A 14,423-nucleotide genomic window follows, 5' to 3' on the forward strand; every position below is an offset into this window, starting at 1 on the left:
CATTCCCATTGCTTGTTATAGTGTTTGAAAGTAACTAAGTTCTGCCATCCATGACAATGCACCAAAATTTGGTATTTAGAATGACAGAATGGCCAAAAAAAAATCCTTTTTCCCCACAGCCAGACAAAATGCCTCTTAAAATGCACTTTGTCTGGCTGTGGGGAAAAAGGTTTGTTTTTTTTTTCTTAAAATGCACTCAACATTGCTTGATAAGCAAGGGAAGGAAGTATACAAAGAAAAGGAGATTGAGGAGGAGATTTATAGATTCTTCACTGAACTATACAAGAAAAGAGAAGGAGAAGAAGAGAGGATTGGAAATTACTGGAACAATATCCCAGAATGGAGATTGAATCCCCAACAACTGGAAAAATTGAATAAGCAAATCACAATGGAAGAGATTGGAGAAGCATGGAAGAAACAAAAAAACGGTTAATCTCCTGGCCCAGATGGACTACCCGCAGAATATTATAAGACATTCGAAGAAATCTTAAGTCCACAATTTAAGAAATTAACTGAAGATATACAGACTAAAGGGGAAATTCCTAACTCATGGAAAGAAGCATACATCTCCCTAATACATAAAGAAGGCACGGATAAAAGATCAACCAAGAATTACAGACCGATCTCTCTTCTAAATGTTGACTATAAGATCTTCACAACCATCTTAGCCACAACATTAAAGGAGATACTCGAAACAATAATACATAAAGATCAAACAGGCTTTCTATCCGAAAGGAAATTATCCTCAAATATAAGGACAATAATAGACATATTGGAATATTATGAAATGCACCCTGGAAAGCAGATGATGCTAATCTTCCTGGATGCGGAAAAAGCCTTCGATAATGTTAACTGGGACTTTATGCTATCGTTACTGGAGAGAATGGGCCTTCAAGGAACATATCTGCAAACAATCAAGGCAATATATACTAAGCAAGTAGCCAAGATAAAAGTGAATGGTAATTTAACCGGAAATATACAGATCGAACAAGGAACAAGACAGGGCTGCCCACTATCCCCCCTATTATTCATTTTAATATTGGAAATACTCAACAGACAGATCAGGAATAATGAAGCTATTAAAGGACTTAAAATTGGGGGAGAAGAATTCAAGTTACAAGCATACGTGGACGATTTAGTAATAATATTAGAAAATCCTATGGAAAATCTTGAAGGATTTTTGGAAGTTATAGAAGAATTCAGGCAGAATTCAGAATTTAAATTATTAAAAAACAAAATTTATGACAAAAAACATAAAGCAAGAAGATGTTGAAAAATTAGTACAGAACTCCAATTTTGAGGCGGTGAAAAAAATTAAATATTTAGGGGTGATCATCACCAAAAAACCCAAGTAATTTAATGAAAGAAAACTACTTAGCAATGCAGAAAGAAATCCAGAAAAACCTGGAGGAATGGAGCAAACTACAAATTTCACTTACGGGAAGAATATCAACAATATAAGTGATGATCCTACCTAAACTCTTATTTTTATTTTCAAATCTCCCAATATTACTGAATTTTAAATATTTCAAGGACTTGGATAGACTAACAGCAAACTTCCTCTGGAAACACAAGAGGTCAAGAATAAAACTTAAACTGCTACAAGACCTGAAAGAAAGGGGGGGAGCGGGCATGCCGAATTGGCTACTATATTATAAGGCCTGTGCAATGACATGGATTAAAGAATGGATAACTTTAGAAAATCAAAGACTTCTGAAATTAGAGGGACATGACTTAAAGATGGGATGGCATGCATATGTATGGTATGGGAGACACAAGGAACACTCTCAGTTTGGACAGCATATCATTAGGAAGGCCCTAGGGATGGTATGGCAGAAATTTCAAGCACAAACTTATGAGAAAATCCCATTGTGGGTGGCACCGATAGAAGCATTCTCATTAAAAACCCAGAACCAGAAAGGAATGTTAACCACATATGAAAATCTGTTAACAAAAGAACTGAAGATAAAGGATAAACAAGAGCTCGAAAAAATGGGTATAGCGATTGATTGGTGGTCAATGGTAAAATTAGAATCAAGATACAAAAAAGACAGGACTGTGGGTTTTTTCGAGGGCAAAGTCCAGGTGGACAGACTGTGGTTATATACGGATGAAGGAATAATTAAGAAAATGTATACATATCTATTAGAATATGAGCTAGAGGATGAGAGGGTGAAAGAGACAATGATAAAATGGGCAAAAAAATTTGGGTACAATGTGGACCTTGATGATTGGACTAAGATGTGGAAAGAAAGCTACAAGATGTTTAAACCAGTAAATTTAAGAGAAAACATACTCAAAATGTTCTACAGATGGCATTATACTGTAAGATTAGCAAAAATGTCAGAGGGTAACAGCAATATGTGTTGGAAATGTAAAAAAAATTCAGGAACTTATTATCATATGTGGTGGACATGTGAAAAGGTCAAAATTTATTGGACACAGGTATGGGATCTAGCAAAAGAAATTACTCAGCAGAAGTTAGATATAAAACCTGAAATGGCATTATTGAATGTCATTTCAGGAGTAAATGATAATAAATTGAAGCATTGTCTCATGTATATACTCACAGCAGCTAGATTACTCTGGGCCCAAAAATGGAAAACAGAAGAGGTTCCGACGATAGAAAAGCTGTTAAAGAAGCTATGGGACACAGCAGAACTGGATACTCTATCAGAAGCACTACTGGAACAGCCAAGAGACTATGTAAAACAAAGCTGGGGACTAATATATTCTTGAGCCCAGAAGAAGACAGGAGTCTTGGGTAAAATTTATGACATATGTATGACCATTTAGTATATATTGCAAATCGATATAGGGAGAGTAGAGGGGCTAATGAGGCTGGAGTCTCTGACTCCAAAGGGGGAGGGTGTACTTAAATAGAGGGATTAGTTAGGGTTTTTTTCCCCTTTTTCTTTTTTTCTTGTATACGTGGTCTGGTTTTTCCCCCCCTTTTTTTTTTCTTTCCTTCTGTCTCTTTTTTTGATGTTCTTATGGTTTCTGTATGTTAGAAATTATTTTAAAATAAAATATTTTTTTTAAAAAAATGCACTGAAATGCTTTTAAAAAGTAACTTCAAAAAGTAATTTAAAATGCACAGGAACCATAAGTGTTCTTGTGCCAGCATGAGGAATTCTGATGTGCATCGTATGCACTGTGCATGCATAAGCCAAACCACAAAATGTTACCAACGAGGATATGGGTGCTGAACTTGATTAGACCAGACAGTAAACGGCTTCGGATGTAGTCAGTTTCAGTTATAAGGAACACTTAGTCCTTTTAAACTTTTCAAAGCTTTGTCAGCATAATTTAAGAATTCTGAAAGGACTCTAGGCACAAGGAAGGAGGCACTGATGTCCAGGACAATTACACCAAAATGTTGCGCACAGATGTTGCGGCAGTTCTGGCTGCATTGCATGGAGATAGGTTTGCTTTTATGCAGTACTGGTTAAAAGACATGAACCAGTTAAACCAGTTTGATTGCTCGTACACAGGCATTCACGATCTCAGATCAACCAAGTCATAACATGGTAATCTCTGAGGGAGACCCATTCCCCTTTGAATATTTTGCCATATGGGGGTATGTGCATAAAACAGTGAATGAATGAGAAATGGGTTGGGGGGAAAATACCAAAAACTGCCTACATTTTATCAACGATTTGAACATGTAGCTGCACTCTTGAAGCTGGAGTCAGACCTGGCTCCTTATGAGAAAACTTCCAGGACACACACAGTCATGCATCTGTCACATTCCTAAACTGAAATCAGTGAGTGTTAAGTTAGTTATGACTAACTTAAGACCCATTCATTTGATGGTCTAGATTACCAACATCATGCTAGTACTTCACTTCCAGCACAATAGAAAATACTTATATGGGGGAGATACAGTGGAGGGGGATGGCCCCACATATAATTCCACTGTTGCAAGCAGAACCATCTTTTTGGACTCTGGACACTGGGTTTACTCTTTATACAGCTAAGTGAGGATCCAATGAATTGCATTCATTGGTGTGCTGTTTAAAAAATCTTAAGCGTACATCTAAAACCATCAAATGTTTAAAGCTATGTCAAAACCTTCTAGGATCAATTTTAGATCTGCAAAATCTTACAGAGCTGCACATTGGACATGTTTGAGTAGTGTATCAAAAAGACTTAAACTCTGAAAGACCTGTTAAGTGTTCTCTTACCTGGTCTTTGTTAAAAGTAATCATGCCTTGGTAAGCAGCATCTGCAGAGGCAAATATGTGGGGAGGATTTGAGGAACGCTTCACGCCATGGTAAAGCTTGGAAAACTAGATAAGAAAAGAGAATTGGCAAAGCGCGACAGGTCAGCTACGCAAGTGGATGCTCCCTCATAGGCATAAACATTTAAACATCTCACAATGTGTGTGGGGTTTTTTTGTTGTTGTTCTGTTGTTGTTTGTAAGATCATTAAAGACAAGTACTTTGTATCCAGTTAGGAGATTTATTCATCTAGCCCAGTGTCATCTACTTTAACTGGGAGCAACTCTCCAGAGTTTTGGGGGACCAAATCACTCTCCATCACCTGCTTCCTCATCCCTTTAAAGGCACATGTGGGATTTGAACACAGGACCTTCAGTGTTCAAAGCATCTATTCTATCAGTGAGCTATAGTCCCCCCCCCACCCTCCAGCCCTTTATTTTTTACTCCTGCCTGTAGGATGCTCCACAGCATAATCAAAACAAAGGGCAACTATAGTTTCATATATTTATTTATTTAAAATATTTTTACCCCACTTTTAAACCATGACAGAGGAAATATTAAGTAATTTATTCTCAGAATGCTGTAGCCTATGTTTAAAAATACATTGTTCTGATTGTTTCCCTTTTACAAGACAAGCAAAATGGTGTGCTTATCCATTATTTAGTAAATACTTTTAGAGCCAAGGCTTGAGCTGTCTCTTACCTGTGGAGAATATATGCTAAGATTCTGGAAGGGGTTTAAGGCGATTAAGATGTCTCCGACATAAGTATAAATTTGCAAGTCTGCGTAGCGCTTCTGCAACTGATGAATAATTGTATCCTGAAAACATTGCAAGTTTGACAGTTAAGCAGTATTTTTCAGATAGGAAAGTTATTGTAAGGAAGTCCACCACATGCATGAAGCAATAAGCTAGTTATTTGTCATGTCAAATATTGACTTCACTATATCAAACTGCCATTTTCACAGTCCCATATCTCTCACAATGATACATCTATAACTATGTCAAGTAAAAAGTAATATGCCTGTCTATTAAGTTTCAGTTATAGTGTGGGTTGGAAAAATAAATTGTAGAAATGCTAATGTGTAGACACAGAGTAGGAACAGAAAAGTACAATAAAAATCTATTTAGTGTTTTTTGTGTTTTTAAAAAACTCCATTCCACGTAATACCAATACCATTAAGCTGAATTGCTTGCTATAAATACAAAATGTACAATGATTTTGCTTACGATTGTAGCTTTCTAGCTAAGGCTCAAAGCAAGCCAAAGTAAAATGCTTTTACATGTCATTAATTCCAATCAATTGCCCACTAAAATTTATTTTCGCATAGAAGTGCTTAAATTTGGCAGGATTGAGACCTGACTGCCTTTCATGTAAAATAATAAAAATGGGGAAAGAATCTAAAGGAGCTACCAAATCTCAAATTTTCCTATCCTACATAAATGTTATTAAATTATTTTCATTATGAAAGAAAGTACAGTTTATGTGCCTCAAGTCCACCATACACCTGAATTACATGACGCTAGGTGAACAATACATGAAGGTGTTATCTCAGTTCATATGCAACTTAATCTACCATTTCTTTTGTATGAGGAGCGGGAATGTTGGATATGCAGAACAATTCTTACGCACTGAAGCAAACTAGTGAATCTAGCTATGCACAGAAAATTATTAACACTATTATTTATTTTTATGAGACAATCTAAATAGGCTACCTTTCTGTATGGCTAAGAATTCCAAGAGGATTAATAATTAGAATAATTCTGTTCCAGCAGGAAATACATTTGTCGTCAGTTCATACATATGGGGTGGTACTTAAGGGCCAAAATGGCAGTAGGTTCATGTGTTACAATCACATTGACTTTATATGAACCCTCAACCAATATAAAACAAAGGGGGGGAAAGTGATTTAAGCTACAGCATGGGCTGAAATCTCCCCAGAGGCTTCTCCAACGGATGTCATTTTCCTCAGTTTTGTGTCAAAACACAAGAATTTCTACAGTTCAGTGGGCCTACCTACAAGCCAGAGGCCAGGAGTTTGAATCCCCAGTGAGCCTCCAGGGAGAGAGTCTGATGAGGCCTTGTGCCCTGCCACCTGTGTAGCCTTCAGCAAGCACCACGGTCCCAGAGCACCACCAGAAAAAGGGACTGGCAAACACTTCCGAGTAATTTAAACTGAGAAAAACCTGGCAAAAACTCAGAATTGTTTTGATGGCAACTAGTTACTATTATCATAAGGAGAAAAGCCACCAAGACACAGCAACTGGGGTATAAAATGTATGGCAGGGAGAGTATCCAACTCTGCTCCTCTGCCTGTCCGTGCTGCATTTTCAGCACTCATCCCCATTGTATACAGACTGCGCCAGAACTGAACAGGGTTTGGTTTTCCACATCTAATTTGAGTCTTCCCCTTCAGCAGACTTACAACACAGTGTTGTACTCAATGACCTTTTGGCATGCATGGATCAAGCTCCTGCATTTTTCAATTATCACATAAATGCAATGTCAATATCTCATTTTTAATATGAGGCTCCCATCCGAGGGATGGATCAGATCCATGTACGGTATGTTTAGCTTAGCAATGCTATTGCCGAGACACTCCCAGACCTTTTCATGGCACTGAACAGCCATACAGATAAAAGCTAGTTATTTGTTCCCATCTGTCACACTCTCACATGGCCAAGAAATAAAACTAATGGCAGGCAGGAGCTGGCTAATTTTCCATGGCCTCTGTTTAATCTTGAAGGAAAGAAAGTGAAAGTGCCAACACTTTGGAGAGACGTCCCAGCCCCAACCCTCTCAAAATCCAGTCCCAGGAGGTGAATGCGGGCAAAGAGAAGTTGGGAAATGGACTTTGGTTGGATAATCAATGCTTTGGGGGGAAATGAATAAGAAAGAACGGTCATTCCAGAAGTAGAAGACTTGTCCTCTCTATCTGGAAGGCTGTAGGCAGGAATGGACCAACCCCCTAGCTCTTATTTCTGCTGATGGAATCAGTCCGGTCAGCTCAACAGCTCCACTGCCCCCCAACTATTTCTGGACCACATATTGATTTTATGCATGGAAAAGATCACTGGATAATTTATATATAAACAATTTTATATGCCTGGAAAGCCCTTTGCATGATAAAAGGTAAAGGTAAAGGTTCCCCTTGACAATTTTTGTCCAGTCATGTCTGACTCTAGGGGGCGGCACCCATCCCGCTCTTCAAGCCACAGAGCCAGTGTTTGTCCAAAGACAATCTTCCGTGGTCACATGGCCAGTGTGATTTAGACACGGAACACTGTTTATCTTCCCACCGAGATGGTACCTATTTATCTACTCGCATTTGCATGCTTTCGAACCGCTAGGTTGGTGGGAGCCGGGACAAGCAACGGGCGCTCACTCCGTCGCATGGATTCGATCTTACGACTGCTTGGTCTTCTGACCCTGCAGCACAGGCTTCTGCGGTTTAGCCCGCAGCGCCACCATGTCCCCTTTGCATGATAGTTTCTATATAATTTTCAGATATGTTTCTAATGCCCACACACAAAGCTGAAAAGTAGTTCTGAAAAAACACACCATCTACCCTTGATGTTCAGAAACTAGGCTTCTCGCTATAGGAACCTTTATTATTTGCGTGTCCGTCATCGGCCTCTCTCACATAACCAAACAACTGAAATGTTCAGAATATAAATGAAACTATGACAGATCATAATTGACTTGTATGATACAGGCCTTATTATGTCATAGATATGAACAATTAATTTAACAAAATTACGATTTATTATAAGAATGCCTTAGTAATAACAAAGGCAACACCAGGCATTTCCTACTGAAATTCATGATATAGGTGTTATCTTACCTCATCCAGAACTTCCAGGTTTACAAGATCATCATCTGCACAGTATTTGTCAGATGCATCAACACAATACGGTCTTCGAGTGTGTATTCGTTCGTGCCTGCAAGAATTATTGAAGTGTCTGTGTGAAAACACACTCCTCAAAAGGATCAAGACAACAATAGGTCCAACTGTAGCTGTTTCGTTTTTTGAGGGCACACCTTTGGATCATTGGCCAGGATTTCATCAAGCAAGAGAAGGCCAAAGCATGGCCACCCAGAAGCTGCAACACAGATGTGGAGGCATACAGTGGAAGCTGGGCTAGCCCTACCCAGCTCCTTGATGTGGAAACCTCTGTGCAGTGGTTCCATCAAACTGTTAGAACTTCAAGAAGTGTTCCCTGGCCTCCTTCCTTAACAGTACAACTGACCCTTGGAGGCCCTTGGCACAGCCACGTAGGCCCAGGACAGGTCCTCCTGGCAAGAGAAGGTGAACCAGATCCCAGATATTCACAATGGGTTCTCTCTAAAATTAAAAGCATTTTCCTTATTCCTCCCTGAGAATCTGCTAGCATTGATGGAAGTGGGAAGAACTCCAAGAGAGAAACTTGCAAAGTATATTTTAATTGTATTTTAATTGTTTTATCTTTTTCCTGAGACCTTTGGGTAGTGTGGGCTGCATATAAGTTAAATAAATAAATAAATAAATAAATAAATAAATAAATAAATAAATAAATAAATAAATAAATAAATAAATAAATAAATAAATAAATAAATAAACTCCAACATAGTTATTTTCACCTCATCATTGAACTACTAATCCTGACCTTCCTTCCTTCCTTCCTTCCTTCCTTCCTTCCTTCCTTCCTTCCTTCCTTCCTTCCTTCCTTCCTTCCTTCCTTCCTTCCTTCCTTCCTTCCTTCCTTCCTTCCTTCCTTTCTTTCTTTCTTTCTTTTGAAAAAGCAGTAACAACTAGATTCCTATAAAACCTATATACTATATATTTGTAGAGTGGAGAAGCACAATGACAGAGCTGAAGTACACATTGTGAAACAATAAAAACTTTAGTAAGAATCAATGTACCAACCGAGAACCACAGTACAACAACCACATCATTTTTCATAACATGTATATCCACACATTTCGTCTTACTGGAAAAAAAGAAATACAATGAAATAAGGATACGCTGCAGATCAACCATTTCTGAGCTTTTCAATATTATACCTCCTTTTCTAATTTTGGGAAACTACCATGCCTTCCCCCCTCCTCTTTTTACAAAACCTCCATCATCCAATCCCTATTTCAGAAACTAATTTCTGAGAACTATGACTGTTTCACACATAATTCAAAATGAGATGGTGGAATTCTGGGCTGCTCCACTCACCGTGTGGAGGAAATGTACTATTTTTAATGCATCCTGGCCCACTTTCAAATTTCCTTGTATATTGTGAGCTAACATATCTGGGAGCTGGCTATACTAAAATCTTTTATTGCTGATATGTTACATGCAGGCAGATTGATTTATAAAGGAGAGCTCTCACATATTTGACTCCCAGCGGCACTCTGAAAAGGTACAACCCAAGTGTAATTTGGTATATGGACGAATTTGCAAGAATGGCGTTTATTTTCATTTAAACATAAATAAGTCTCCACTGCATACAAACAGAGAACACAACAAGAAAAATGCATTACAGAATATCTATCACTTCACTGATTCCACCGCTGTGTAATTTAAGTCCATCAGGGCTGGCTCAAGAGATCTTCTCGCCTGACACAACAATCAAGGTGGTACTCTATCCTATTCTACGTATAAAACCTAATTGGATCGGAACTGGGAACTTGAATCAATGCTGGAAGTGGGCTGCTCTCCCCCACCACATTTAAAAGTAGGGGGTTTGCTTAGGAGGCACAGAGCAGTCCGTGTGGAACACGGCCCTCTCTTCTAACATCTCGTCGCCACACCTCCCATCACCTTTTTGGCCACCTCACCTCATTTAATGGTAAAATTGGCCCTACATTTGACATACACCCAAAGACATGACTATCGTGTCACATTCTTAGCCCTCCGCCCCAAAACACCTACCCCATGTATCCTTAATATGGCTATTTTCTAGGCCTACGCTTTTAAAAAAATCAAGGGCTTTACCCCGTTATTCCGAAGGCTGCCAAAGGGTCTTCTTTTATGACTGTGGCAGTTGTCCAAGACCACATTTCTGAGCCACGGCCCCTGCGACATACTAAGGACCAAGCGTATTCCAAACAGCTTCTCTTTTGCAGCTTAACTGACCATCTTTAAGTCGTACAGTTAGAAGAAGAAGCACAGTGTGCCAGAACCTCCCTGTAATCTGATTACTGTACATAGGAGGGAATCTTTGAATATGCCGATTAATACCTTTTGTTTTTAAATGTGAAGTCCTCATTTCTAGAATTAATTTTAGGACCTGAAATGCTTTTTAACTGTATTGGTGATACAGTATGCTTCTTTTTTTTATTAATGCAGCAGCCTGAGGGCCGTTTATTCCTGCAACCAATATAATCAAAGAACAGAGAGGAGGGCACCCACTGAGTTACAAGAGCACCCTGCTGGGTAACATTTAGCGCTGATCCTCAATGACACCCTGACAGATTGCTCTTGTGCACAACTTGCTGAACAGAAGAAAGTACCAATTCAATAACACTCAAGAGCATGTAAGCCAAATACTGTAGAACAATGCCACAATTTTTCAAGGCTGCAAGAACTGTGTTCCAATTCTGTGAGTCTAGGAAATGAATTCCTGACCAGAGAAGGCACACTGCCTTCTTACAATTGGCTCAATGTGGATTCTCCGTTTTAGAAACACACACACACACACACACACACACACACACACACACACACACACACACACACACACACACACACACACACACACACACACACACACACACACACCCCATTCTATAGGAACAGCCAAGGTTGCTAAAGGAAAAAAGTGCACAAAGCAACTCCGATGAAACCATTTAAGATAATAACAAAATCTACAAAGCTTATTAATGTAACTGCAAAACACACACACACAAACACACACAGACAAAATAGCCATCTTAACCCATTGCTGGGTTACTGTTTGTTAATGGCTGTAGAGGAAAGGTTAACATTTGTGGCTTTGTAGGAGAGTACATGCTTTACACACCAAATCAACATCATCTCCATATAGGGCTGGGGTAGGTTTTTATCCGAAGCCCAGAAAACGGCTGACAGTGAGTGTCTGAGGCTTATGAGCTAGAGCCACGACTCTCTTTCACAATTGCCAAGGAACCTGCAACTCCACCCCACATTTGGTCATCATCATCTTTCTCCAACATGGCAGCACTATTGATGCTGATGCTGCTCGCCCTCCTAGTTTTCCTGCCACCAAATCTGCTGCTGCTACTTTAAAACCAGGGAGGGAACAGGTGGGAGGAGGTTAAAAATGGGGAGAAAAGCAGGGAAAGGACTTCAAAGATGAGCCAGACAAGGTAGAAGGACACTGTGGTACCCAGGGAGGTGTCAAAACAGAGAGGATCCTCTTCAGAAACTGGCAAGAGGGTTTCCTTCTACCTGCTGTAGAAGAGGTGGGCTGTTTTTGTGTCCCTCTCCTGTTTTTTTTTAATGTGGGGGATTCTTTATTGCTATGAGTTGCCTCTGCTGTAATGCCAAATATTCAAAGGTGGTTTGGCCTTGAATGGACAATTGTGAACCATTAACTTGAGACCCCCCCCCAAAAAAAAAATTGATGAGAGGAAGTAATCCAGCTATGTGCATTTTTGGACCTTATTGATTGAGGGTTGTCTGGGGGACTGTCAGGGCAAGCATCTGGACTCCCCAGTTTCCCGTTACATCACTGGTAATATAACTCAGTGCAATGCCACTGTGCTCATTTCATCAAGCCAAGCTTTGTGTAGTCGTGGAACAAGGACAGACTTGCACTTCCAAATCCTCCACTCTTCTGCGCTGGGACTAAACTAAGGAAGAGGTCAGATAAGGTTTTATTCAGGAACAGCTATTGGGGGAGGGGGGAGGCATTTTCCCTCACCGAAGGAGGTAGCTTGGTGGCATCACAGAACACATGTTCCCAGGATTATGTCCTCTGGGGGCAATAATATAAAAATGTGATGCAATGACCTGCTCTTTGCATTAAAATTGAACATCAGGGCATTATTCCCAATTTTCAGTTGGGATCTCCTTTCCCTTAATTTGATTCTGTCAGATTCTGCCCAGATTTGTCCATAAGGGCCTCTTATATTTTGAAGATAGATTTCATGTCCCCTCTCAATCTTCTCTTCTCCAGGTTAAACATACTCAGCCTTCACCCATTCCTCATCGCAGTTGGTTTCCAGAGCTTTTCCATTTCAATCACCCCCATGTGGACACATTCCAACTTATTTATCTTAGGCAGTGGTGCCCAAAACTGAACAGCTTGTGGGCCACAAGCAGTACAACTTTTAAAATAGATATGATTTGCTGTCTCACTCCTTCACCATCTTCTCTATTTTCAACCTTTCCTGCCATACATTTTCACCAACTTCAGTAAATAAGGGGGGGGGCTTTAACCATACACCATAATGTTGTATAACTTGGGATGCATTGGCTGGAATCTTGTTTCTATAAATTCAACGGCATAAGTTTTTGAAAATTAAATATTCCTCCACCCCTCTCCTGTTCTGAGGTCCCTACAGGTCTAAAGTAATCCTGGTCATCGTTGGGAACCTGTGCAGCTGAGGGATGGGAAGGAGCAATGTTTAATTTTCAAAATATTTCCCTGGCTGATAAGATCATCAGCCTTACACTACAGAACTGACACAAACAAGATTTCAGCCACTGTGTAATTGAACATTTCTTACATAATATATTACACAGATTTCTGATCTGCTTTTCAGACCAGTTCAGCTGGGAAATAACATCATAAACATATATTAAGCACTTGGAAGGAAAATATTGGAGTGGGGTGGGGGAGGCTTATAAATATTAAAACCTTACTTCCATGCCATGGCCTGTATACGGCCAATTGAAATAAAGTTTTACGTTTTCTGGAAGACGATTGGGAACTGATGAATTCCCCAGGAGAAAATGACTCAGCAGCAGAGTGCAGTCCACAAAGCATGGCTCTTTAGATGCCTTTGCAGCTCTAAACTGTTGCATGGATGGTTTGCCACCAGCCTTTTACTTGGAATTGGGGGCAGCATATATGGACAGCCTTTTTATGCTAAGCCATTTCAAATTGCTGACGGTTTGCAAATGAACTATTTCCCTGAATAAATGTAAAACTCCCACTGCATTTTCCCCCTTGGGCAATGGAAAATGACAGTTAAAAACAAAAAGAAACTCAAGGCTATTTGGGGAAGAAAGAAAGAAGACACCACTCTGAAACACACATGCTGCCAAGGCAACTCCACTTAAATATCACTAAAACACAGGACTATCTCTATGCTTATATTCTACTACTGTATACAGAAAGGCAGTATTAGGAGACAACATAACATCAGATCAGCCCCAGTTCCCCTGCTGGCCTCATCCATTTTCGACCTTTTCCTGTAGATATGATGGTAACAGCAAATCTTTATCAAGGAACCAAACATAATCTCACTCAGAGCAGCTCTGCACAGACAGCTTTCCAACACATCTCAGTGTTGCACTCCACTGTGTTTAATCCTTAGATACTTGTGCAAGAAATCCGACACATTCCCCATGTTTCGGGAGGTGGCAACTGGAGAAAAACACTCTCTATCTGCTTCCCCCGCCCAGTGTGCTCCATTCTGACCTCCAGAAGAAAAAGTGTTAAGTGATTGGGGGAGGGGAACACAAAGGCAGGGCCAGCATTGGCATGGAGTGATTACTTGGAGTAATCTCCTCATGGACTCTGGCTCTACCACTCAGTAGGATGGAGTCAGTGCCTCAGGCATCAGGAGAAAAGCAGTTCCTAGTTCCTCTACAGCCCCTCCTCTCTAGGCAGACCAAGTTGGGCGCTCACAGCCTCTCCTGCGCCCAACAAACTGCTGCCTTCTGAGAGGCTGTGGAAGATCCTGTCCCACCACTGTTGTTGAAATAAGAATTTGCCTATGTTGGGATAATGACAGCCTTGCATAAGATTAACGCTGGGTATCAGTGGGAGGGGGCTTTTAAAAGCTAAGGTGACTGCTTCTTTTGGCCACTAGCCAATTAGCAAAGTTAGAATAATAGAAATCTTAGAAAATTGAAGTTGGAAGGGGCCTCCAAGGCCATCAAGTCCAACCCCCTGCTCAACGCAGGAATACAATCAAAGCGCATCTGCCAGGTGATTATCTAAGTTTTTCTTGAATGCCTCCAGTGTTGGAGCACTCACCAACTCCCGAGGTAACTGTTTCCACTATCGTACTGCTCTA

General features: G+C 40.1%; 1 protein-coding gene across 5 annotated transcripts in view; it reads right to left on the reverse strand.

Moving 5' to 3' along the window:
- Nucleotides 1-14,423, reverse strand: part of MYO3B (myosin IIIB) — a 324,047-nt gene that overhangs the window by 187,712 nt on the left and 121,912 nt on the right. For all 5 annotated transcript variants that reach the window (XM_078394391.1, XM_078394389.1, XM_078394393.1 and 2 more), the window contains 3 exons: nucleotides 8,068-8,164; nucleotides 4,927-5,043; nucleotides 4,188-4,292 (listed from right to left, as the gene is read on the reverse strand). In XM_078394391.1, the coding sequence (XP_078250517.1) occupies nucleotides 4,188-4,292; nucleotides 4,927-5,043; nucleotides 8,068-8,164 (319 nt within the window). The remainder of the gene's footprint in view (nucleotides 1-4,187; nucleotides 4,293-4,926; nucleotides 5,044-8,067; nucleotides 8,165-14,423) is intronic.

Source organism: Pogona vitticeps, chromosome 1 (assembly GCF_051106095.1).
Source record: "Pogona vitticeps strain Pit_001003342236 chromosome 1, PviZW2.1, whole genome shotgun sequence".
Lineage (NCBI taxonomy): Eukaryota > Metazoa > Chordata > Lepidosauria > Squamata > Agamidae > Pogona > Pogona vitticeps.